Source organism: Talpa europaea (genome assembly GCF_964194135.1).
Source record: "Talpa europaea genome assembly, chromosome: 14".
In the NCBI taxonomy this organism is placed as follows: Eukaryota; Metazoa; Chordata; class Mammalia; order Eulipotyphla; family Talpidae; genus Talpa; species Talpa europaea.
Window position 1 is genome coordinate 18,916,229 of NC_140082.1, and position 27,092 is coordinate 18,943,320.

General features: G+C 48.5%; 2 protein-coding genes across 2 annotated transcripts; both read right to left on the reverse strand.

The window, feature by feature from the left end:
- Nucleotides 1-3,048: 3,048 nt before the first annotated feature.
- LOC311183677 (uncharacterized protein KIAA1671-like) lies at nucleotides 3,049-16,537 on the reverse strand (the record flags this gene model as incomplete). Its single annotated transcript, XM_084253222.1, has 4 exons — nucleotides 3,049-3,117; nucleotides 4,054-4,122; nucleotides 6,243-6,377; nucleotides 13,964-16,537. The coding sequence occupies 4 exons, from the start codon at nucleotides 16,535-16,537 to the stop codon at nucleotides 3,049-3,051; spliced, it is 2,847 nt and encodes a 948-aa protein (XP_084109348.1).
- Nucleotides 16,538-22,151: 5,614 nt separating this feature from the next.
- On the reverse strand, nucleotides 22,152-23,825 carry LOC311183678 (uncharacterized protein KIAA1671-like; the record flags this gene model as incomplete). The annotated part of the gene is made up of 1 exon (XM_084253223.1): nucleotides 22,152-23,825. The coding sequence occupies exon 1, from the start codon at nucleotides 23,706-23,708 to the stop codon at nucleotides 22,152-22,154; it is 1,557 nt and encodes a 518-aa protein (XP_084109349.1). The 5' UTR covers nucleotides 23,709-23,825.
- Between the last annotated feature and the right edge of the window lie 3,267 nt (nucleotides 23,826-27,092).

A 27,092-nucleotide genomic window follows, 5' to 3' on the forward strand; every position in this document is an offset into this window, starting at 1 on the left:
TTGTGTATTGCTGGGGAGGATGTAAAATGGTGAAACCATTGTGGTAAAAAGTTTGATGGGGCTTCAGAAAGTTCAATATAGAATTACCATATGTTTTTTAGCAATTCTTCTCCTCAGTATATACCCCAAATAACTCATCTCAGGGACATCAATACCATGGCTCCTAGCAGCATGAGCTTCCGTACGTAATCAAATGGTAGAACAACCTAAGGACCCACCAACAGATGAACGGATAAACAAAGCGTGGTATATACATACAATGGAATATTACTCAGCCCTAAAAAGGACTGAAATACTGACACAAACTATGATGTGTTAAGTGAATAAGCCAGACACAAAAGGCCCCTTACTGTATGATTCCATTCATATGAACTATACAGAAAAGGCAAATTCACAGAGATAGAAAGTAGACTGAGTTGTTACCAGGGCTGGTGGGAGGGCTCACTGGGGAGTTAGTGGTTAATGGTACAGATTTTGTTTGGGAAGATGAAAAAGTTCAGGAGATGAACAGTGGCTGTGGTTGCACAATATTGGGAATGTACTCAATTACTATGGATAATATGCTTAATACACTATCTTTTATGTTATGTATATTTAATCACAATAATTTGTTCCTTCGGTTTTGCCTAGACTATGGCTGAACAACCTCCTGCCTACCCAGTCTCCTTGCTTCCAGAGACCCTCTCCTCTGTGTCCACTAGAGGGCACTCCAAGCTGCCCCTGTGATGAGGTATAACTCAGGTCCGAACTTCAGGGATTACTTTGTGTTTCTGGCATCTCCTGGAAAACCCCACATTCTCTCATGCCTCTGTGCACACACCATTCCCCCTCATCTGATTCCCTTCCACTTGGCAAATTCCATCTTGCTGTGTGAGGCAAATAAGTCAGTGAGCCACATTCCTGATACACGTTCAACCCAACGCGATATGAGCAGAGGCCCCACGTCACACATGGGAATTCAGGCAACACATTATGGACAGGAGAGTCACAGCCCAGGAAATCGAAAGTATAACATCTCTAGTTGTTGTTTTTGAAGCACCACCCTTGACAAGTTATTTCTAACAGTTCACATAGGATCTTTCATTTCGAATTTTCCCTTCTCACTTGAATTCCCAGTCAGCCGACTGAAATTTGAAGAGAATCTCTAGCTAGGATCCAAAATGTGTCCATGGCAGGGACACTTCACGAGGTCCCTCTTATTTCAGAAGTACCAGTTTGTCAGTAGAATTCCCAATTTTTTAAAATATTGGCAGCACTCTATGGGATTCAGAGGCATAGGCTGGCACCTTCTCAGATGCCTGTCCCCACAACGACCCCTCCCCATTAAGGCACCCTTAGGCCCCAACATCATCCACTGTGCTTCCTCTCTACTTCGCTTCCCTCCTCCACCTCCCCGTATTATAATTCACAGATTTCCAGGATTTGTCATTGGTTTGGTCCAAATGTTTTGATCTCCCATTCTCCAGTCATTACAAAAAACTCATGGGTTCCAATGCTTTCCATTGCTCAGTGATTGCCCTGGTCTGGTAGAGTCGCCCACAAAGGCAGCAGCCAGGAGGTGGCGCCATTCCTCAGACACAAGGACCACTGTTTCCTTAGTAAGGGTCATAGGGAAAGTCTGACGGCAGCATAAAACCACGCAGGGAGGTGTCCAGGAAGGATGCGTCAAGGTAAAGTTTAAAGAGACCCCAGGTCATCCCCTGGACTCTGGACTCCTTAACAGAACAGTTTTCACGCCCTGAACCTTTGCCCAAGCTGTTCCCTCCAGCTGGGGCCAACGATTACTTGCCAGACATACCCATCTAGCAAACACCTCTTCATCCATCAAGATGCAAAACAAGGGCTTTCTCTGTGAGATCTCCCCAAAGAAAGACATGTCCCCCTTGCTCTGGGCAGAAGAGGGGCAGCAGGGAAAGCACAGGACACCGGGCAGGCTCGTAGCAATGTGCTCAGTGAACAGCAGCCATTGTCTACCTACCTGCTATTTACCCACATCTCCTTCATAACCACAGCCAGTCCTGACACAGCACCGAGGTCGTGCAGCTAAATACTTGTCAAAAGAAAGACTGATCCCCCAAACATTCCTCAGCTAACATGAGCTATTCACTAATGGTCACCCAAATAGTCTCCGTGCCCTCCCTCTGCTCCTTCTTCCTTACTGCCCCTCCCAGGCCATCTTCAGGCCCCCCTGCATGGTGAACCCCAGGAGAAGCAGGGCTGAGTGAGAATCTTCAGGGGCCCCTGAGTTGGGGGTCTGGCACACTGTAGGTCCACAAGGGAGTCAACCAAATGAGCCAGCAAATCCTGGCCAAGGGGCTTGGGGATTTGAGAGAACATTCTCAGAAGGCCCCGCCTGTCCACCATAGGGCACAGCTGGTGAGCCTGTACCTGCACAGCCACGGCAGGGGCCTCTGGGCACACTGCGACCCAAGTCATGGTCCACATGAGTCACAGTGTTTATGGTGCCTGCACCAGTGCAGACCAAAGGCTCACTATGAGGAAAAGAGGGTGTGTCCACCCATGGATGGGGAGAGAGGAGGCCAGACTAGGGCTTGATTTGCCATGAGGACCCAAGCCTAAGATTACCTCTGAAAAAAACAGGAAGGAAGGCAGGAGCAGTGAGCACTAGCGAAGAATCAGAAAGGGAGGATTCTGTCCCAGCTCTGCCTCAGTTCCCTCACCTGCGTGGAAACTTTCAGGCAGTTTCTCTTAGCTCCAGATACGGAGCTAAGTACTTTATAACATCATCTCTTTTCAGCCCCCTCCTCCCACCGTAACAAAGTTGGGTGACCTGGAAGTTCAGCAGATGGTATGGGGTTTAGATCCAGGATCCGACCCTGGAGAGCCTCAGTTTCCCCATCTATAAAATGGTGATAACAGTACCGACATCACACAGTCAGCACTACTGATGTTAAGCATCATTATTACTAAGATTTACTAAGAGGAGAACGTGAGAGGCCCCAAGTGGTAAACTCATTTGTTCATGGCCTCTATCAAGTGGTCAGGCCGGGCCAGACTGGGCTGAGCCCAGGATCTGACCAGCCTGGTTCAGGCCAGATGGGCTGTGTGCATCAGTGGGGCATCAGTCCTGGTATGTCCCAGGTACCCTTCTGAAGGCTGTAGGGGCAGAACAGCTGGCGACCAAACCAGGGCTGGACAAATATATCATATTTGCAGCCCCAGGACTCTAGTGTGTTGTTGCCTCATAAGCTAGTTAGTGCTCCAAGCACCACAGGCCCAAAGGGCTGGCAGGGGCTGATAACAAGCCAAAAGCACATTCTGTGGTAGAAAGGGCCCAGGTTCAAAGCTGGAAGTGGTACACATTGTCGCTCCAACACTTACTAACTGTGTGGCCTTGGGTAGGTGACTTTACTTCTCTGAGCCTGTTTTCTCCTCTGCCAAGCATGATATTTCACCCCCTAAAATAGGGGTGGAGTGGAGATTGACAAGGCCTGAGACACGGGCTCATAAAATGGAAATGAACCTGAACCTAAGTAGGAAACCAAACTTGTTCATCAAAACAGTGACAGAAATAATGGCAGGCGGCCTCCCTGGTGGCGCAGCGGGTTGAGTGCAGTGCTGTGAAGCTGTCCACAGCCTCTGCAGTGCCAGTTTGATTCCCAGCCGGCCAGGGAGATTCCACATGGCACAGCAGACCTCTCCTGTCTTGCCCACTGCTCCCCTCAGGAGTGCTTTCAGTCCTTCTGTCTGTTCTGCTCCCTGCTCGGTCTCAGGTGAATTCTCTCACCCTCCCGCACCTCTGGCCTGTACCCCAGTGCTTGTATAAATAATAAATAAATCTTTTAAAAAAAAATAATGGCAGGCAACGCAGATGAATGAGTCCCCTCAAAACCTCAATCAAGTACAAAATGCAGATACAACCAACTTCCAGAAGTAGGAGGCATAGCTAGCAGGTTCAGGGACCTCCAGAAGCTATGAGGGGGTTGCCAGCGGAATATTGGTGATGAGGCAGGATGATCCCAGGATGAGCAGACCTTGAGGGTCCATATAAGGGGCTTGATATTATGTCAGAGCCCAGAAGTCAGTCCTCACCTGTAGGATCACCCTGGCTAAATCAGGATCCTTCTCTGGGTCTGTTTCCCCATTTATAAGAAAGTTGAGCTAGGTGAGAAATAAGGGAGAGGAGCAGAAGAGGGAATAAGAGGAGGAGGAGGCAAAGACAGGCAGAACAGAAGGAGGGATAAAGAAGGAAGGGAAGGAAGAGGGAATGAAAACTACCACCACAGCCAAGGCATTCATTGGGAAGTTCCTCTTCTGAGTGCTGAGTTATCTCCTGTACTGCTCACAAATACACTCCTGAGCTCAGATAGCATCATCCTCGTTTTAGGAACTACAAACTGAGTTTCAATGAGGCCCATGAAGTCACCTGCCTAAGGCCACACAGTGGCAGAGCTTGAATCTGAATCCACTTCTTTCAGCCTCCAGAGTCCAGCACTAAGGTCTCCCCACCAGCAGGTGTTGGCACCATCAGGAAGTGAGCTGAGCACCACCACTCCCTGGTGGTCACTCCCTAGAATTGCAGGTATGAGTCGTGAAAGCCAGGAAATGAGGTCAAAGGCTCCAGCCTCTTGGGTTCAAGGTCAGCATAAGTGCCAAGCCTCTATCTGCCTCTGGAGGAGAGGAAATCAAGGAGGCAGCACTGGAGCAGAAAGAGGGAGCCTGGGCAAGTCACCAAAGGCTCCAGGGAGAAAGGATCCTCAATGACAGAAAATGGAATGGAGGAGCCGGATGAGCAGGGAGGATGCTGGCAAGCAGAGCCTATAAAAAGGGGAGTTTTAAATGCTCTTCTCTCCATAACCTTTGCCTTTACACACATACACAAAAGTTCAAGTACAATCAGATAAGCTGAGTCAGCGCCACCTGAGAGGGAACAGAGAAAAGGGAAAGAAAGAAATCGGGGGAAGGGAACATTTAACAGGAAGATCAGGCAGGTTTCAAATGTGTGCAGGTCTGTGGCTGACATCTGAACACTTGGGAAAACTTTCCAGGTCTGCTCAGAGACATCTCCCTGAAGTCCGAGTTCTCCCCTGGCTCTCTCACCTTCCCCCACCCCCACCAACCTACAATCAGGCCCAAGCCTGCCAGGGGCATTTTCACCCCATTTCACATAAGAGGAAACTACAGTTAAGGGAACTGAAGGGTCTTGCCCAGGCCCTAAAGCTGTAGGGTGTAATTAGGAACAAACTTAGGATGTAATTGGTGGAAGATCCCATTTCTCCAAGATGTGACCCCGGCAGAGATATCACGGAAAGCACAAAGAAGCAACCAAAAAGGACCTTGTGAGTAGAACTGGTGTTGCCTCATGAAAGAAAAACCTCTTAAATGCCCCTTCTGGTGTCCAGAAAGGACTTTATGAGCAAGTACAAAACTCCATGTATCATCGAACTTAAATCCCCCCAAAAAATTATCATAGAAAATTGAACGTGGTAAAGCCCCAGAATGGCCCTGTGACACCAAGACTAGGGAGGTGGCAACTCCCCCAGGGTCCTAACGTATCACCCCCACTTCCTTTCAGGCTGAGAGAGAGGAAGCACCACCCCAAGGAAGATGCACTAAGTGCAGTCAAATGGAGACTCACAAACAAGATAATGATGATGAGGACAAGGATAGCACTTATTAGAGTGTTTGTTGGGACCATGCTAAACACTTCCCGCATTTTCTTATCCGAGGCCCACATCAGCCCTGGGAAGTGGATACTGTTATTATCCTCATTTTACAGATGAGGAAACTGAGGTCAGATACCTATCTGCATGCAGAGCCAGGGCCTGAACACAGGCGACGGCACTGGGGAACCAGCTCCTCACCAAGGCCGCCTAGTGTCCCAACACAGGGAGGACCCCACACACAGTCTGACTCCATCCCCCCCAAAAGTGCAAAAGAAACAGGAATCGTGATCCTGATTTCCAGGTGAAGAAACAAAAATGTAGGAAAATTAAGTGAGCTGCTCAAAGAGGCTGCAGGGATTCAAAGGTGGGACACTCGCTTCACTGCTCCACGCCTGGCAGTGACCTGCACTCAGCTGGAAACCACTGGAAGGAAGGCTTTCCCTGCAGAGCCACCAAACCAGACACCCTTCACGCTGAGAACCACAGCTGGTCCAATCGCGCAACTCAGATGCCCATCTGTGACCCCTCAGGCCTCTCAGTCCACCTGACTCTTCCATGGCCAAATTCCCAGCAGTGCCCAGCGAGTTCCACTCCAGCCATGCCCATCTCACTCACCACCAAGAGTCCGTTCCTCTTGTCCTTGGAGAAGCTGTGGCTTCTCTGAGGGGCCAAGGTCCCAGCGGACACTTGCTTGAGTGGCTGCTCGCTGTGCTGGAGGGTGTCCTCCTTCTCCAGGCCCTGTGGCAGCACCTGAGGCACAGGATACAAGAAAGAGACGTTACTGGGGTGTTCTCATTGCTGGGAAGACTGTCACACCACCAACAGAGACAGAAATCCTGGTGATGTGTGGGGGTAGCATGTCTGCATTCAGACCAAACTCAGCAACTTAATTACTGCGGGACCTCAGGTGAGTGCGTGAACCTCACCAGGGAAAAGATCACTATAACATTACTCAGCTTCTAGAGAACCCAGGAAGAGCACACAGAAAGTGTGTGGATCAGTGCCGCCGCCAGGGGGCAGAGGGGAGCACTGTGCTCTGGTTTCTGGCTTGCTTACCCTAGTCACCCATGCCTGGCAAGTGGGGAACCCTCCATAAATATTAGCCAACCTCGTTACTGCCACCAGTAAGTTTTGGTAACCTCACAGACATTCCAACCCACATGCACATATGCACAGGTACACAGAGAAATGGCCCATGATGGACCGTACAATACACTAGTCTGAATCCCATCTTTTTCCCCCTTGCAGTTATATAGAGGGGGTACTTTTACAATCCAGTAAATACAGAACTCCAGAATTAGGATTTTAGATGCCTTAAATTCTCCTGACACAGACAAAGAAAGGAAGGCTCAGAGAGGGAAGACATCTGCTTAAAAACACACAGCATCAGTGAAGAGCAAGGCTGGATTCCTAACCCTTTGCCTTGGAGTCTCTTTTTTTATGACGTATGAGACCCTCTGGTTCTCCTCCTACCTCGCTGACTGTTCCTTCTCAGTCTCCCCACATGTCAGAGTGATATCTGAAGGCCAGTGTGTCCTAGGCCAGTCACAGAACCTTCTCTTCTCCTGCTACATCATTTCCTCAAGGGTCTCTCAAACACCCCAGGGTGTACATAAACCCCATCTGCACACAGATGACTCCCATTCTGTCTCATCACGCCAGAACTCCAGACCTGCGAATCCCACTGCCTGCTCAACATCTCTACTCACAGCTCATGCTCATCTCAGATTCCACGTGCCCAGAACAAGCCTCTCAATTCCTGCCCTCCAAAATTGCCCTCCCCCACCCGGCAGGCTTGCCTGTCACCCACCTCTGCAGGCCAATACCCTTGGGCATGCTTTGTTCTGCTTCTCTCCATCCCATCAACAAAGCTAAGGCCCTCCCTCCAAAACCTGCTGCAAAAGTCACATTGCATGCCAAAATTAACTCAAACTAGATCAAAGACCTAAAGGTGAGAGCTAAAACTAGCAAACTCCTAGAAGAAAACATAGGTATCTCTCTTCATGACCTTGGATTAGGCAAGGGTTTCATAAATATGGCACCAAAAACAATAGCCATAGAAGAAAAATAAATTGGATTTGATTAAAAGGAAGACTGTTTTGTGTTTCAAATGGCACCATTAACAAGGTGAAAAGGAAAACCACAGACTGGAGGAAAATTTCTACAACCCAGGCAATCATATAGCTGATAAGCATTTCAGTGCAGAATATGCAAAGAATAATTACAACTCAATAATAAAAAGGCAAATAACCCAATTAAACAATGGACAAAGGATCTATACCCTCTGAAGAGGGTATACAGATGGCCAATAAGTACATGAAAAGATGCTGAACAGGAAATGCAAGTCAAAGCCACAATGAGCGAGCACTTCACACCCATTCGGACGACTTCACACCCACTCCCACTCAGACGGCTATAATCAAAGACAGATGATAACAAGTGTTGGCTAGAATGCGCAGAGATTAAATCCTCATACTCTGCGAGTAGAAATATAAAATAGTACAGTTGCTTTGAAAACTAGTGTAACAATATGACCCAGCAAGGCCACTCCTAGGTAGAGAGCCAAAGAAATGTGAGTATAGAACCTCACAAAACTTTGTACACAGAGCAGCATTCTTCAAAAAAGCCAAAAAATGGAAGCAAGCCAAATGCCCATCAACTGACAAATAGGTAAATAAAGTGTGGTCTATTCAGATAATGGAATACTATGCAGCCATAGAGAGGAATGCAGTATACTGGTGTATATTACAAAACAAATGAACCTTTAAAACATTAGACTAAGTAGGAGAAGCCAGCCACAAAGGACCACACAAAGTGTGATTTCATTTATATAAAATGTCCCCCATAAGCAAATCTATAGCAAAAAAAGTAGATTAATGGTTGCCCAGGACTGGAGGGTACTAGGAAATGGAAAGTGACTGATAACAAGTACAGGGTTGTTAGGGAAGAGTGATATTCTAAGATGGAGTGTGATGGTGGTTGTACCACTCTGTGAAAAAGACTAAAAGCCCTTAAACTGTGCACTTTAAATGGATCCAGTGTATGGGATATTATATGTATGGGATTATATCTCAATAGAGCTGTTAAAAAAAAACTGTGGAAAGTGCTCTGAACTCCTCCACTGTTACCACCTTCGGTAAGCCCTGTCACCTCCTGTCTGGGGACCATTGCTGGGCTCCCCGCCTCCACTCTCACCCCATCAGTCCGGCAGGGCAGGGGTCCCAAAGACTAGAAGTAGCTCCCTTGTGGTCACCTCTGCTCACCTCTCCAGCTCAGCTCTGGTCAGCCCCCTGAGCTCACTGGGGTCCCTCTAGCACCCCTAGGACCAGCTCATCCCCATGCTTGGGCATCTTCAGCTGCCCCTTCTTCCTCCTCCCCACAGATCTCATCATCCTGGCCAGATCCCTTCCATCCCTTCCCATGAGACCTTCCCTGACCACCCCTTTAGAGCAAACTCTGTCACCCCCTTTTCTATCTCCCTGGACTTGGTCCACCCGGAAGGATCCCACTCACACACTTGAGGTCTGCTGTCCCCGACACCAGTGCCGTCCACTGCCACACCCTCATGGGGCTGCTCTGTATCTGGGCTGTGAGACTAAGGAATTGGCTTTCAATCTTATTTCATTTTAACTGAGTTAAATTTTAATGACTACTCAGGGCTGGTGGCTGCCATGTTGGATGGCACAGCCTGACACAGGAGGCTGGACTGGAACCTCAAGCCTAGAACCGGCCCTGTCCTGAGGTTAGTACCTCAAGCCACTGTAGTGAGTGAGTGGAGGGAGGGAGGTTAGCCTCGAGGAACTTCTGGTTTCCCCCAACCTCCTATATAGGCTCTGGGCCAGGAACTGGACCATATGGTATCTCGTGAAAATTCTCCAACAAGTCCATGAAGCTGGCAGGTTCTCCTTCCAGAAGAGGAAAAGAGGCTCAGACAGGCCTGGCAAGGTGCCTGGAGCCGCACAGCTAGAGTGTCACAAACAGGCCGGTCCCAGACCTGTCCAATTTGCAGTCCAGGGTTGTTTCCAGGGAAAAGTCAAATTGTAAGGGTACAAAGTGTTCATCTTCCTAATAAAGGACTCCAAGGACTCACTGAGAAAAGGACTGACATTCCAAAGGGAGGGCGGGACATAAGGAAGCAGGTCAGAGGAAGGAACTACAAATGGCCAGCATGAGCTGAGCGAGGTTTTGGTGAGGGGCAGGAGCTCCAGCAGCAGAGGACACCCTGGACACAGGCTGAGGGGAGAGAGCCCTGTGTTGCCAGGGAGGATCTAAACAGGCGCAGCCCAGCTGAGGGGCACGCTGGCATGGTCCTGCAGGTGACAACCGCACTCACCCTTAGGCAATGGCCAGGCTGAACCACAGACATGCCTGCACAGGTGCAAAATGGCAGGCATCCATACCTTAAAAATAGCAAAGATCAGAAATATCACCCACTTCTGTTAGGCAACCATCAAAAGAATGAGGTGCTCTTTGTGGGCTAAATCCCAAAACCCTTGAGGGTTCATTGTATAAAGAGGGTGGGCAGCAGATATGTGGGGTCAGCTAAGACCTTGGCAGAGAACCCCCTGGGGAGCTTTGAAAACTAACAGATTCTACCCAAATTGGTCTGGGGCAGAAGCCCCCTGCCCTGCTACCTTTTAGAATTCTCCAGGTTGCTCCCTTAGGGGACCCAAGTTTCACCCCTCTGTAGAGAGCGCTCTCTTGTGGAAAAGGGAGGCAAAAATAAGAGTGTGGATTCATACTTGCTTGTATTTTCAGAAGCAAATTCTGAAAGAATGTGGACAGATAAGAAAATAGGTGATTAATACTGGATGGTCTCACTCATAGCAGGAATCTAGAAAACTTAAATAAGGGACCAGGAAAATGAATAACTATAAGAAAGTGAAAATCAAAATCAACAAAAAACTATGAACCAGAGACACTTTTAGTGGGGCGGGGGCAGGAGGGGAGGGATTGGGGTCAGAATGGGGGGGCTGCAATTGTATGGGGAATATAAAAATAAAATTTATTATTTAAAAAAAAAAATAGGTGATGACTACCTGGGGAGGAATAGGAGGACGCATGCGGCAAGTTTGACTCTATACTTTTATTTTTGAAACTAAAACAAATAATTAAGTGAAATACTATAATTGAGTCTGGGATAAAGTTTTGATAAATGTTTGTGAAGTGAAAATGAGAGGGGGAGAGACATGGAGGGGAGGAGGGTGTGGGACTGAGGAGAGGCAGGGTAGGGGGGGCCACTCAGACTGGCTGAGTGGAGAAATCCTCACCCAAGGCAGCAAAGAGGTACACCAAGATGCTTATGGACACCCCGTTTCCAAGGTAAAAACCAACCACCCAGTTGTCCACGAGCAAGAGTCTGGATTTAAAAAGCCTGGGCTCAGGGAGCCTCCCAGGGGTTAATTCTCAGTGCTATCACCACTATGGCCTGAGTTGCATCCCCCAGCCAGGGAATTGACCCACACAGGACACAGCAGACCTCTCCTGTCACGCCTGCTGCTCCCCTCAGCAGTGTATTTCTGTAAACCTGCCTGTTCCACTCCCCACTCTGTCTCTGGTGAATCCTCTCACCCCCTGCACCTCTGGCCTACACCCCAGGTCTTCTACTCAAAAAAATAAACAAATAAATAATAGCAATAAAGTGTCTGATGGTTTAAAAAAATATAATAATTTTTTTTAAAAGGCCTGGGCTCAGTGATAAAAGAAAATACTTTGCAGTCACTAAAAACAAGGTGATGATGCATGCACAGAATTTTGCCATCAAGTTAAAAAAAAAAAAAAGTGCAAAACTGCCCAGGCTTGAGGGCCATACATCAGCCTGGAATCTGTGCCCCAAACTCATCATTTTGGGGAAATTTTCTTTCTAAACCACATGTTTCTATAATATGTTAAACAGACATTCACTATTTTTGTGATAAGGAACATAGACAATTATAAATATATTTATATTAATATAACAATACATGATATTTAGCATATATTACAATAAATATATTCAATGACATCCATTATGTGTGTATTTAAAATTGTCATATTTTCCTTATAGTGTAGATTTAATATAATATATAATAATAAAGGATATACTCATCTATATCACTATATTATGCATTTATAATTGTCATAGTTCCTTTTACATACACATGCATATATGATTATTGAGCAACTGGGTAGTGGAGGAAAATTCCAAAAGACATCAAAAACTGTAACCAGGGCTGCATCTGGGGGACAGGAAAGGAAAAGGGGGGGTCTAGAGGGACACTTTTTTATACACTCCTGTAAGGTTTTCAACAACCAACATTTTGTACTTCTATACTGCTTTTATTTATTCATCTCTCTTTTAAGAACTGAAGATCTTTGGTTCAGGAAAGAAGAGAAACAGAGAGCTGATCCAAGGCTTCCCAATCCCTTGGTGAGAAAACAGATCCCCTGACAACCAGCACTCCTGGGGCCCCTGCCCTGGGCAGGTGTCCAAGGCTGAGCAGGGGCCGCTCTACAACGCCCCAAAGTCCTGCTGCTAGGGGGCCCCTGAACAAGGCTCTGGCAGGCGGATGAAGTGTCACCTTTCTGCGGCCTCTTCCCTCTCCCTCCCTCCTCCCTTCCCACAATAACAGCCTGGGGGAGGGGGATGGTGAAATCCCTCTGGGAATAGCCTCTGTAGGACCCGCTGCTGGCCCTGCACTGGGTGCCAGCCCAAGCTGAGCCCTTCACCTCCACTCAGCCTAAAGTGGTGTTTATTAACTCCGAGGAAACTGAGGCACAGGGAGATGCCACTGCTTTATACACAGATGGTAACTGGTAACCCCAAACGCAAATCTGAACCTGGTAGTCAGAGATCTTGGGACTCTTAGAAGAGATGTAGGTTCAAGGCCCAACTCCACCATTACTCACCCTTAAATGTAGGTGAGCCTTCACTTCCTAATCTATTGTTATTATCCTGCTGCTTAATTGCTGCAACATCCCATGGTGAGTCAGTCTCCATGCTGCCCCCAGAGCACATTATGTTTTTTCTCCATCTCCAAAATGTTGCACATGTGGTGCTCCTGCCAAGAATGCCCTTATCACCCTTCATCAGGCATCCAAACGCATATCTACTCCTCAAGGGTGGGTTCAAGCCAGCACCTCCTCTAGGATACCCCGGTGGGCTTCTCCCACAGCACCTCACTCTGCATCCTGTCATTTCCTAGTAGATTCTTGTGTCCTCTGTCCCCACAAAGATCAAAATCTCCCCTAGGGCAAGCTCCAGTTTTCAGATTTCTTCCTCACCTTTATGGTTCCTCATTTGGAAGCCTGAGTATGAGGCCAGACCTGGGTTCAAACACAAGTTTTGTCACTTGGTGCTGTGTGACTGAGACAAGTCACTTAACCTTTTTGGAGCTCAATTTTTTCCATCTGTAAGAGATGATCACACCAGCCCAGATGTGGGATCCCTGCCCAATGCTCAATTACATACGTATGGCAGTGGCGTCCTGCAGTGTGAGGGTTTCCCCTCACAGCTGAGCATGATGCCAGCCGGGACAAAAGAGTCTGAATGTAGCTAACCTCAGAAACAGACTCGGGCAAAGACAGAGGGAAACTGGAAAATAAATACTGCCAGTTTCTTGTTCCTTGGACAGAACAGCTCAGAGGTGAGCTATGCTGCTTCCCAGCAATGTCCAGTGAGTCTAAGTTTCAGCAACCCACCTGGATAACTGCTGCTTCCCTTCTAGCCTCATTGCTCTAGTCCCTTACCAGTTCTGGGGATCACTTCCTAAAATCTACCACTTGCATGGGCCTCCTTCCATGGAAATTCATGAAGATGACCTAGCTTGCTCATTCACTCATGCAATGAATATTTCCTGAATGTTCAGAGGATGTCATTCCTGCTGCTGCATACTGGGGATACAATAATGAACTTGATACGATCTAATGGAACACAGTGGGTGCTCATCAAATGATACCTATCATCACTCTAGGCCAGAGGTCTCACAAAGGTTTCCCACAAGTTGTGCGGAACCAGCAAATATGTTTTCTTTGGGCTTAACATCATTATTTATAAATTGTCCTCACATTACAATGGAATTACAGGCAAAAATCTGGATTTTTCAGCGTCTCTTCATCAGTCACTTCTGCCATCTCAGGACCACCAATCTCACTTGCCAAGAATCAGCTGAGATTGAGCAGCAATTGCTCTTTGGGATAAGGCATGAACTCTCTGCGACAATCCCCACCACTCCCTAGAGTCACACACTCAGCTGGACTCGATCCATATACATACCATCTGACCTGCATAGGTTCTGAGTTAGAGACCTTGGCCTACAGACTTAACCAATGTTTGGCAAAACTGCCTTCAAACTCACCTTTTGACTATCTTGAATCCCAGACGCTCTCGGACAGTGTTCAATTTTGATCTCTTTATCCCTTGAACTCTCCATGGAGAGGCTGTGCCTCCCTTTGGGTTGCTCTTGCCTCCTCTCTCTGGCTTCCTGTAGGATGGACAGTTGTTCTCGGATTTTGGAAGGGGCTCCCTTGTCTGAGTAAGTCCTCTTGACATCCAGCAGGGACCTTCCATGGCCATGTGGGTGGTCACTCCAATGAGCTACACTTCCTTCCTCTTCCTTCCCGATGCGTTTCCTTGGGGTGCCTTTTTTCTGGTCAGTGGGGGAGGACATGAGTGAAATACTGGCCCCACTGCCTGGATCTTCTCGGGCAGGGGGCTGTGACTCAGCTGGGTAATTCAGACACTTCCCACCACCGTGTTTACTAGCAAAGGCCTCTTGTTCATCTTCAGCAACTCCTAAGACTTTTTTCCTGGGCCCCTCGGAGCCAGAAGAGGCCACTGGATATTTTTCAGAAGAAGCTGAGGGTGGCAGAGACCACAGGGGAGAGTTGCATTTGGTGTTCATGGTGGTCCGCAGGGAGCATGTCTGAGTTGGAGAAGAACCTTGGTTTGTTTCAGCAAAACTGGCTTGTTTCCTGTGACCCTCAGCCTCCGAGACCTCCCTCAGGTTCCTCCTTGGCTGCTCCATTCCGCCTTGCTGGCCCTGCCTGTCTGGACAAGAATGCCGAGGGTCTGTGGCTGGCCCCTCCTGAGCCTCCTCGGGGTCTCTCGTGGGCTGCTTCCTGTACTCCTCCATCAGGGCATCCAGGTCCAGGACACTGGACCTGAAGCCATGTTTGTTTTTGCTTGGGAATGTCTCACTCACCACCTCAGTCCTCCTCCTGACAAGATCACTGGATCTCTGACGACTTTTGAAAGCTGGAGTCATTTGGGGAGTATTGTTGGGGGACATCTTGCTCCCACTGTCCTTCCAATAGTTCTGAAAACCAGCACCATCTTCCTGTCCCCGGGGACGCCATAAGGCATCAGCACTGATTTTTTCACTAGAAGGATCCAGAATCTTGTCCCCTAGAGACAATCGATGGTGTTTTGGCTTTTGAGTTTTTGAGAAGCTTCCGTTTTCATGCTCTCTGTCCTTAGCCCAGTTTTTACTGCCCCTGATCTCTAGTGGCTCTTCATGGTTAAGAGACACCAAGGGAGATGTCAAAGAATGAGGAGATGGAGGTGGGGCTATGTTTCTAGGAGGTTCTGTTACGTTTTGGGGCCCTGGCTTAACAATGCTCTTTGATTTTTGAGTATCTGGAATCTGATATGTCACAGCAAAAAATGTTGCCTTGGGTTCCACAGAAGACCCTGGCTTCACAGTTGGAAGAGTCGGGTCTTGTAAAACACCTGGGCTCCCCTCCTGGGTCGGAACCCCATTGTGGGACAGTTGAGGTTTTCTTAAGGCGCCAGTGTCGGAATGCATCAAATAATCGATTCCTCTCTTCTCCACCTTCGGAGAGTGTTGTGGCGCCAGGATGTTAAACTCATCAAACTTCACATCGTGGGGTAAAGTCCGCCGCCGCCACCTATCCATTCTCTGGTCTGAGGAGCTGGCCTTGCGCATCCTGGTCTCTGGCAGGGGTACTGGGGCCGGCCTGTCTTCACCCTTGCAGGCAGCCACAGCCAGGGCCGATGTCTGCCCCCGCATGTCTGGATGTGGCCGTGCTCGGAAGTCAGAGGCCACATCCTTAGGCCTGGAAGGAGGATCCAGAGGGTATCCTGGGGGGCCACCCCTTTCGCCTGCTCCAACGATCCCTTGGCGAGCTTCTTGTGGAGCCTCCCTGGTGGTAGCCTGGACAGCCTTCGCCAAGATGGCCTCCCTGCTGCAGGGCTTCCCTGAGGGCTCCCTGGCCACCTCGGGGCTCTGCCCCCTGCCTTTCTCTTCACTGATCACCATGGGGGCTTTATGCCAGTTCACAGTCAGCCCACCTGTCCATTTGGGGGACTGACAGCTGCTCCCAAACGTGTCCTTCGGCTCTCGGAAGTCAGGCTTTGGGCTGACTTCATGTGTCCCTTGAGCTTCCCATATGGAACTGGCCCTCTGCACGGGCCCCTCCAGCCTGCACTCTGGGTCAACGGCAATGCTGTCCAGGGACAGCTGCTTCCCCTTCGGCGAGGGCCGGGAACTGCTGCTCCCGGCTGCCGGGGCCTTTGCATCCAGCGCCGAAGTGGCCTCGCTGCTGAGCGTGCCCTCACCCACCGCCTGCAGGGTGTCAAACTTGGGCTCGACCCTCTGGGAGGGTGCTGGGTTCTCCGAGCGCTTGAGGAACTGGCTGTGACTGTATCTTTCACCCGAAGGGTACTTCTCCCCGAGGGGCATGTGATACTGTTTGGGCTCACCATTCGACAGCGTGGTCCGTGCCCATTTTTCAGGGTCAGGATTTTCAAATCCCCTGGAGCTTTCTCTCTTGAAGTCTGTCTTTTCTGGTGCATCCTTCCCCAGCCAGGAGCCCCACTCGGGCCTGGGTCTGGCCTCGGACAGGCGGGCAGCAGCCACGTTGCCTGGAGGGGTGGCCACAGTGTGTCTCTCCACGAGATGCTCAAACATGGTGGCCCGCACGGTCTTGAAGCCTCCATTGTCCCCTGCAGTGATGTCATAAGGATTTGGGGCACCCACGGCGCTGTCATCCCCACTGTTACCCCTGACACGGGTACAACTGTCTTTCCACTCCGTCTGCCTGGGCTTCTCCCGGAGCGGCACAGGCTTCCAGGGTCGTGCTGGGGAGGGGGCTCCATCTAATCCATGCCCTTCCTTTTGCTGGGAAACAAAAACAACAACAAAGAAAGTCAAAGGACATGAAATGGAAAGGAAGTGAAATGATTGAAAGGGCCCCTTTTAAAATCACCGCAGCGAAATACCCTAAAACTGTAAAGACTGAGCAGGGTGGGGAAATGAGCACTCCAGAATTCTGCGGTGAGAAAGCATCAGTGGGTGTGATGTTTGGGCACTGCTTATGCATGTCATTTCCTTTTAATCCAGTCAGTTTCCTCTCAGGGTTCTTTTATGGCCCATGTACACAAGTGGAACAAGAATTTTCGAACAGCACTGTTTGTGGAAGTAAAAGAACACAAAAACGGGCTAAGTAAATGCTGATACATACATACATGATGGAAACTACAGGAGCCTTTGGATCCACAAAAGGGGGCGGGGGTCCTGAATCTTGTCCCCTAGAGACAATCGATGATGTTTTGGCTTTTGAGTTTTTGAGAAGCTTACATTTTCATGCTGTCTGTCCTTAGCCCAGTTATTATTGCCCCTGATCTCTAGTGGCTCTTCAGAGTTAAGAGACACCAAGGGAGATGTCAAAGAATGAGGAGATGCAGGTGGGGCTATGTTCTAGGAGGTTCTGTTACATCAGGGGTCCTGATGTCCTCACATATGAAAATGTACAAATGCTGTGTCCAATGTGGGGAAAAGTAGACTGTGAAACAGCAGTGAATAAAAGAAGTAGGACGTTCTTTTCCATTTTATAACATGCATGTATTACTTAGTAACCTTTACATTTCTTTTCTTTTTTTTTTTTTCTGTTGGAATAAGTCTACTTTTAACAGGTTAAGCATAGGATTACCATAATCTACCAATTCCATTCCTGGGATATACCCCAAAGAATTGAAAACAGGTGTTCAAGCAAACACTGTATACCCATGTCTGTAGCAACATTATTCACAAAAGTCAAAAGGTGGAAACCACTCAAATGCCCATCAACAGATGAATGGATAAACAAAATGTAGCCTATATACATAATGGAATATTACTCAGGCATAAAAAAGAATGATGTGATGCATGCTACAACATGGGTGAACCCTGAACATACTATGCAAAGTAAAAGGAGCCAGACACAAAAGAATATGTACTTTAGAATACCATTTAGATTGAATGTCCAGAACTGACAAGGTGATGGAGACAGAACGCACATTCATGGTTTGCCAGAGACCAGAGGTGGCAGAGAGGACTGATTAAGGGGTTTCCATTTGGGAGTATGAAAAGTTCTGGAACTGAATAGCGATAACAGTTGTATAACATTGAGAATACACTTTAATGTCACTAATTGTACACCTTGAAATGTTATAATGCAGGCAGGGCCATAGTTTGCTAACCCCTACTCTAGAAAATAGAGCATTACTGAAGAATTTTAAAATCAGATTTTCAAGTTTTGTTTATATTTTATGACATGAATCATGATATGAATCCATTCTCATTGTAAAGGAATCTAAACAATGTAGACAAAACTCAAGTTTTTTTTTCTTTCTACATTCAAATACCAGTCCCCTTCTGGAATAACAACTACTGTCAAAATGAGATGTGTATCCTTAAAGAACTTTCTAGAACTTTCTCCTTGCCTTATTACATTATCCTTTGTCCTTGCATTATTGCTTGTATGTATATATACATACATGTGTGTATAACAGTAGAAATACACAATTTTTATTCTAAATTTAAAATGTAGATTTAAATTTTTCACTGTAAAAAAATAGTGACAATGGTATGTTTTATATGTATTTTACCACAACTTTCTCAAACTTACCACAAAAGATGTATTTATAGAGAGGAAATCTTGTATTTAAAGCCAGAATTTTTTTACTAATTCTTCACAATTTGAAAGTTTTCAAACATCTATAGACTCACAGAGATAATAATAAATTTGCTTCAACCAATCTCCTAGAGTCAATGAGAATAAACATTTTACCCCACTTGCTTCACATTGTCCTTTTATCTTTTTGTTCTTGTCACTATGACATTTTAATATGACTATAAAGGGTTTTACTTAAAATGGACTGTCTCGATCATTTTGAAATAAATGACTCAGAAGATCCAAGGATAAAAATACAAAGCAAGCTGTCAATCCCAAGACCGGTGGAAAATCATTCCAAATCGCCTCCCCTTGTTGGGATGTACAAATCCCCCAACAGGACGTCTACAAATGGGCCAGGAACCGAGTTCTGGTGTTTAAAACTCTGTGCAAATTTCTTTAAAAGCAAAATGTACACCTACCACACAATGGAGTCATTCCACTCCTAAACATTTACCCAAGAGAAAAGAAAACAGATGTCCTACAGAGCCTCACCCACAACTATTCTCGACAGCTTCATTTGCAATGACCCTGAAACTGGAAACAACCAAATGTCCATCAAAGGGTGAAGGGGTGAACAAGCTGGTCTACCTCTACCATGGGGTACTACTCAGCAAAAAAAAAAAAAAAAAAAAAAAGATACTACAACATGATGAATCCCAAAATAATTATTCTGAGTGAAAAAAGCCAGCCTCCAAAAAGAACACTTTTTTAGAAATGGAACAGCCAGCAGACGAGGGATTTCCTGGGGGATTACACAGAGTCATGTGTGTGCTGAAGATTTCAGTATCCTGACTATGTTGACCATTTCCCAGGTGTGCACATATCTCAAAACTCACCTGCTGGTACACTTGAAATATGTGTGGCTAACTGTATATAAGTTATACCTCAAGACAGCTGTTTAAAAGTATATTAAAACTCTGTGGGAAGCATCAACCACAAGCCAGTTACCCCTACCAATTATTTTATGAGCTTTTTCTTATTAAGCAGACTAAATAAAAATGCTTTTTAAGCAATTTAATTGCTGGTAATTCCTCTCCTTCTTCTGGGCTAGGTAATAAGTCAGGGTGGGGACGGGAGCAGGGGCCAAAATGAGGGAAATTGACGGACTTCTATTGACAATTTTTAACCTAGGGCCTCCCTGGTGGCTATCATGGCTACAGCCTAAATTCAATTCCCAGCCAGGAATCCTGAGCTCCTGTCTTGCCCGCTGCTCCCCTCAGCAGTATATTTCAGTCAATCTGCCTGTTCTGCTCTCACTCTGTCTCTGGTGAATCCTCTCACCCCCTGTACCTCTGGCCTACACCCCAACTCTTCTACACAAAAATTAAAAAAAAAAAATTTTAACCTAGATTTTACGTTCTTAATAAAGCAGCCATTCTTAAATAGAAAAGCCACATCCTCTCTCCTATCTAAATGGAAAAAAAATAAATACCTGATGATTCCATTTTTTAAACAAGATTTAACAAGGAGGAAGGGGAAAATGACAACCTACCTGCCAGGAAGGACTTTAAAAGTCCCAAAACGCAGTGGGAAAATGTCTCATTGTTCACAAGGGGTTTTTGATTTTTCCTGGGGTTTCTGAAATCTCTCTCTGCAGTATAAATACCCAGCCATTGGGATGCAAGATGTGCCAGCTGCTCCTTACCTTTTCTCTGGGTTCACCACTGAGCTCAGGACACTTCTCATATTTGACTTCATGGCCGGACGCTGAACTTGAAAACCTGGTACAGAGACCCAAGTTACTAATACAGAAGCCGGGACTCCCTCCAGCCCACACTCTGAAATGAGCTCAGGAGCCCAGGGTGAAGTCAGCACTGAGATAATCAAAGTGACACTCACTGCCTGATTCCTTTGAGAAAGAACATTTCCTTTCCAGTGGCCAAAGCTAGCAGGGCCCAGGGGGGACAGCCTACCTGAGACACAGCATCAGCGGGGTAGCAGGAGCCCCAGGCTCGGGAGAAGAGGCCTGGGTGTTAGTCCCAGCACTACTGCCTCCCACTGCGGGAGCTTGGGTCTGGCTTCTGACCTCACCTCTGCTTCTGTTTCTTCATCTATAAAATGGGGATAATTAACACCTCCCCCTTGTCTTTTGTAGGGCAGATAAGAGGCGACCCATAGGTCCTAATAACTATATGAGGGCGTTTAAGGAAGAGTGAAGATGCCCGGGGAGGGATAATTAATGGTTGTTGTTACCAACTGTGGGCACAACAGAAGCCGTGCCACAGATGAGCTGCGGGACTCAGGGGGCAGTGGGCCGTCAGGGAATGCGTGAGGGCGCGAGTCTGCCTCCGCCTCCTCAGTGGGCAGGTCATCATCCCTAAGCCTCAGTTTCCCCACTTGTAAAGGGAAAGAGAGGAATAGGGTAGTTTTCCCATCTCTGAAGAATTTTCTGTAGATGCCAAAAGATTAGTTCAGGGATACAAGCTACAGGGAACAGGGAGGAGACAGCAAATCACTTATACTTGACCCCCCACTCCGCATTCCAGGGGAGGACTGATACTGTGGACCAGTTGTTTCTAAATCTGGAACCTCAGTTTCCCTGTCTATTGGCTGGAAATGGTCTAATGACCCCTCAGAGGCGCTGCAGGGGTGGAGGGAGAGGAAGTGTGGGGCGTCGCTTTCTCTGTTATCTGAGTTCAGGAATTCTCAGGCCTGGCTGCACATGAGAATCATGGGGAAGCTTTTAAAAACCGAGATATGAGCCCCACCCCAGACACGAATTAGATGCAGAGGGAGAGGGTGGGGGTGGCATCGGTATTTTTCCCAGGTGATTCTAAATGCTGAGCCCATGGGCTAACTCTGGCCCGGAATAGCTGCTCTGGTTCCCAGGGCTGGGGGAGTGCATGCCCAGTGGTCCCGCCCCCTAGAAGCCCCAACCCTGACAAAGTATGTTAGTGGCATGCATGCCATCAAGCAGGTAGCAGACACACCCAGGGGTATCTTCCCATAATAGCAGCAAGAGATGTGAGAGGCCTGGCTAGCTTAGAAGATCACAATTAACCAAGAGGACTAACAACTTCATTTGGAGTTACGAGCTGAGGATTTCCCACAATACACTCTCTGAGTCTCTGCTGTAATCCTTTAAGGAAGACCTTAGAATCATTTCCATTTTGAGGAGAGACGGAGACAAGAGGGGAGGTGACATGCCACTTGACACATCTCATTTTAATTTGAGGGTCACTCACAGAGGGTGCAACCTAAGCAGCCTCAGGCTATAGGAAAGGAAAGCTTAGCTCTAGAGGCAGGTCGTGCTGGATTTACACGGGTCTCCTGACTTCCTCACGCCCATCACCTTTCCTGGCACATCTGTGAAGTGGGCACAATGCCTCCCCGCCAAGTGCACTGATGACAGGGGACAAAGATATCAAGCTGCCGGCCCCACTGTACCTGGAGGGGAGTTGCATCCTCTCTCCACACCTCTGCTGCCTCATCAGGGAAATGGAAGATAAGGCCGCTTGCTCTCTGGACCATGGGGAAATGTTACAGTGGGTAGTGAGGTGACCAACATGGAGTCTGGCACCCCCAGGGTTTCTGGTGGGTAGTTTAAAGCCCCTTGGAGGCTGGGAAAAGCCCATGGGACATCCCCACTTACAGTTTGGTCACGTCTGCCGACTGTGGGCGTTCCCGGAATGTCTTCCTCCTGGTCACTGGCCTTGCCTCGGAGCTCTCAGCAGTCCAGCCCTTGATCCGCTCCTGGACACTCATACCTGCTTTCTCTGCCTCTGGCTTGGCCCATGGGGACTCAGGAGTGGCCGGTGGAGGTTCAGACACCACTGCCAAGACCACCCCACGCTCCTCCTCATGCTGGCTGATGCGCTTCCTAATGCTGCTCTGGGAGGTCTGCTCTCTCCCAGCCAGGATCTCCCTGTCGGTCGCTCTGCTCTTGACTTCAGTGAATTCTTGCCCCTTTTCTGGCCTGGATGAGGGGAACTTGGGTACCTTCTCCAGGTCCTTGTCCAGTTTGGCTTTCTCTTTCCCAAGATTCTGGTCCTCTGTGGGGGTGACCCAAGCTGAGTCCCCGGCAGTTCTGAGGCTGCCCATCTCTGCCTGCTTAGAAAGCATCTTCTCGTTTGGTTCTCGGTTCTTCTTGGCCACCTCCAGGAGGCCTGAATCCAGGTCCTGAAAGGTAGCCTCTGCTTTGACAAAACACTCCCTGTCCACTTTGAGCTCCGGGTCAGACCTCTCCAACCTCCGATGGTGGGCAGTGGAAATCACTGTGACTTCATGAGCTCCCTTTTTCAGCAAGGCCTCCCCTCTGTTCTCAAACCGGGCCGTAATATCCATAGACAGAGGCCTGGGCTTCCTCACCCAGGTCTTCTCAGGAGGAGTAGGGGGTATTTTCCCTACTGTGGCTGTTCCTCCTGAGCCTGACTTCTGAGGCTGAATGGATTCGGTGAAAATGGCCGACCTGGGCCTTATCTTCAGGTGAGGCTTGGGTTCCACAGCAGGGCCCCCTGTGTCCTCCATACTGCTGGACTTTGAGAGAGCCTCTTTTGAGCCTATCTCCTCCTGGGTAGCAGCTGGCCTTATGTCCTGAGATAGAGAAGCTGGTCGGGGGAGGATCCCTCCCGGCTTTCGGGCAGGCAGGGCGGGCTTGGCAGCCACCTCAGGCCGGGAGCCTGAAGGGGGCTCCTTAGACTTGCCTACACTGGCCTCCCGAGTCCCCTTCCCCAAAGTGAGGCCAACCTTGGTGGTTTCAAAAACAATCATGGTGTTTGGACTGGGCCTCTGAAACTCAGCCTTGTTGAAGAGTGATGAGCTTCTTCTCAGGCCCTCCCCACTCCCTGACTCCTGTTCCACCAAGCTGGGCATCTTCTCACCCAGAGACTTGGTCACCTTATCCTCAGAGAACCCACAGGAAGAAGATGGCCTGAGCTGGCCAGGCCCCGAGGATGCAACAGGGGATTTCAGGCCCAAGTCCTTCTCCCTGGAGAAGGGTTTTGGGGCGAGTCTTGGCAGAGGGAGTAAGCGGGCTGGGCTCCTGAAGAGGCTTTTTCCTTCCAAGAGTGGCCCTGAGGAAGCCCCAGAGGTGTCGCTGGTTTGGAGGAAATAGGTACGTTTTAGGGTCTCCTCCTTGGTGATCTCACCGAGGCCTGGCACTCCTGTCAGAGAAGTTAGGGAGCCGACCTCGACCCGCGTCACCATGGTTACGGTGGTGGCTCCATGGAGATGAAGAACACCCGAAATGGACAAGCAACCACTGAAAAAAGAGTAAACATAAAATTTGGTCAGTGTCTCTGTTAAAGCAGGCTGGAGGCCTGGGTTCTGGACAGCAGCTCTCTGCTGACTTCACCGGGCAAGCCTGGGCCAGTCTCTTCTGAGCTCCGGGCCAGGGGAGTGGACTAAATCACCAGCTCTGAAGTTCGTTCCAGCTCAATGGGGTCGGGAAAGGGAGCCAACATTCCCTAGGACTAGGCCAACTCAGCAAATCTCCAGGCCAGCACTTAGAGTTCAAAATGATTATCTCTGCTGTACATATCAGGAAGCCAGCTCAGAGAGGCCAAGTAAAAGGCACTCTGAGAATAAGGACTCAAGTTGGGATTCGAACCCAGGTCTTACCACACACCCCCAGCATAAGCCCTGTAATCCTAAGTATTTCCCCATTTTACAGCCTGCACACATCAGCAGCCCATTGAATCCTGGTCACAGCCCTCGGCTGAGTGCCAAGCACTGAGAGGGCAAATGGCCAGTCCCAGATCACACAGACACATAAAGTCAGAGTCCCTGAGGTCCCAGATTTGATTAGTGGCCCTGGAACCCAAACTTCAGCCCCCAACTCCATCAGACTGTCCCTTACATTTCCCCTCCCTCAAAAACGAACACTACCCTCATTTTTCACTCCACCTGCATACATTGTTTGCCTTTAGTTCCTTTACTCTTGGACACCTATTACATGTTGGCTGCCTTCAGAGTCTCAATAAGAAGAGTAGCAATTATGGGCCTCCCTGGTGGCACAGCGGTTGAGCGCTGGGCTGCGAAGCTGCCCATAGCCTCTGCAGTGCTGGTTCGATCCCCGGCCACCAGTGAGGGTCCCACATGGCACGCAGACCTCTCCTGCCGCCTGCTGCTCCCCTCAGCAGTGGACTTCATCAGCCTGCCTGTCCTGCTCCCCGCTCTGGCTCCGGTGAATTTTCTCACCCTCCCACGCTTCTGACTGTACCCAGTGCTCGTATAAATAAATAAATAAATCTTAAAAGAAAAAAAAAAAAGAAGAGTAGCAATTAACGGTACAGGTTTACCATGAGTATGGCAGCAAGGTATGACAAGTGCTTGGCATGTTTAATAAATCACACCCTCCTTACAAGCCTAGGAGGTGGGCACAACAATTATCAAACCCCACTTTACAGAGATTCAGGCATGAGTCCTCTTGTTTATTTAGTTACAAGCTCTACTCTCTCAAGGCTAGAACTTCCTCTCTTACTAACCCTCCAAAAACTCTGAGAGATGAGGATTATCCTTATATCCTTCATGGAGCTGAAGGGCTCAGAGAGGTCACCCAACTTGCCTATAATCACACAGCAGAAATTTGACAAGTTCTTGCTCCCTTCAGCTCTGCCTTTTAAAGAATTATGTCTTACTCCTTTCTGGTCGTAAAAAGTACCAGACAAGTCACTATTCTTGATTCGGTCCCCCCTTGCTCACCCTGCTTCCCCACCAGTGTTCTCTTTCTGAGAACTGCAAAACTGCCCCCTGCCTGCCCCCATCTAGGTGGACTAAAAGCAGAAGGTATTTTAGTTCAACGCCAGTCTCCGCTTCCCTGCTTCCCTTCCTGGGGCCTCACATTGCTGCCCCCGGCTGTGACTCACTCTGCAGCCTCCAGGAAAGAACGGCAGATTTTGATATTTTCTCTTCCTTACAAGCCCAATGGTGTTAACAGATTCCTTCTCTCCAAGGCGGAGAACCCTGTCTAGACACAGTTCGAGGCATAAGGGAGAGACAGATTTGGAGAAACGAAGGATTCGGAGAACAGGAGGGAGAATTTCACCTGCAGAGACCCTGAGCTGAGTTCTAAGGTTCCCTGGGGTCCTCCCCCAAATCAGGACTGTTCACCTTTAGGGTCAGCCCCCATTACCTCTTGAAACCCTCTGAGAGCCATACAGAGCCCAGAGGGAGACACAGGACAACAACAGGATTCAAGTTGCAGAGAGGAAATTCACTGGTAGAATGCACAGGCACCCTCCACCCCGGACACTCCAGCCCCCCTGTGCTTGGGTCCAGCACCCGCCTTACTCACCCAAGGTGGCAGACCCGGCTCAGGGAGTGTGTGTCGGCCGGAGAAAGCCAGTGGGGTCACAGCTCATGGAGAACGGGGCTGTCTGAACACTACATGGCAGAAGCAGGCGGAGGAGGAGAGGCTCTCCCAGCAGGCTGAGTTTTGGCAGGTCTGGGGAGACACAGGACGACAGCCTCAGTTCTGGAGTTCCGGCAATATGTGCACAGACGGCGCAAAAGCTTTGGAGCGCCAACTGCATCCGCTGGCATCTCCAGCTTGTAAAACTCATGCTCCCTTTGGATTTTCAATATTGTAGCTTTCTCTATAGACACATGTGTACAAAGAGTGCTGAGTCCACAGCAAGTGCTCAATGAAAATGTCCCCCATCCCTCTGGGACATGTTTATTGAGCACCTACTGGATGCACCAAGATGAACAAAAAATATCCCCGTTATTCAGAGAACTCAGTCTTCTGTAAGAAACACACGCACACACAATTAAACACTGGGTATAAATGTCACAGTATATAAAGGGAGATGTGGAAGCACAGGAATAGAATTAATAGGCTAAAATTGGGAGTGATGGTTCTGAATAAATCCCTGAATTTAGAGGTGATTCCTGAGCACTCAAGGTGCTGGCTACTTTGGAGGCTGCTTCTGGTTGTCCTGTTCAGCAGTATTTAGACATTGCATCTCCTGGAGACTCTCACAGGCCACCTCAGGACCTTTGCACATGTTGTACCTTCTCTCTGAGATACACTTCTTGCCCCCAAAGACACAGGCCTGTACTCAGACCATGGCTCAGACACCTCTGCCCCCAACCTCCCAACCCAATGCAATCTTCTTATAAGTTCATGGATCACCATGGCTACTTGGCAGGACCCAGTCACTGTTACACAGTACATTTAATAGTGTCTGAACCTTCATTTCTTTTTTTTTTTAAGATTTATTTATTCATACAAGCACCAGGGTACAGGCCAGAGGTGCGGGAAGGTGAGAGAATTCACCAGAGACAGCAGAGAGCAGAACAGGCAGAAGGACCAAAACACACTGCTGAGGGGAGCAGTGGGTGAGACAGGAGAGGTCTGCTGCATCATGTGGGAATCTCCCTGGCTGGCCGGGAATTGATCCCACACCGCAGAGGCCGTGGACAGCTTCACAGCACTGTGCTCAACCCACTGCACCATTGGGGAGGCCCTGAGCCTTCATTTCACACCAGTATTTCCATTGAATGACAAGCCCCCCAAGGACATCCTGAATCCCCAATCGCTAGCACAGAGCCCTGACATCTAATAACACCCAGAACATAACTGTTGAA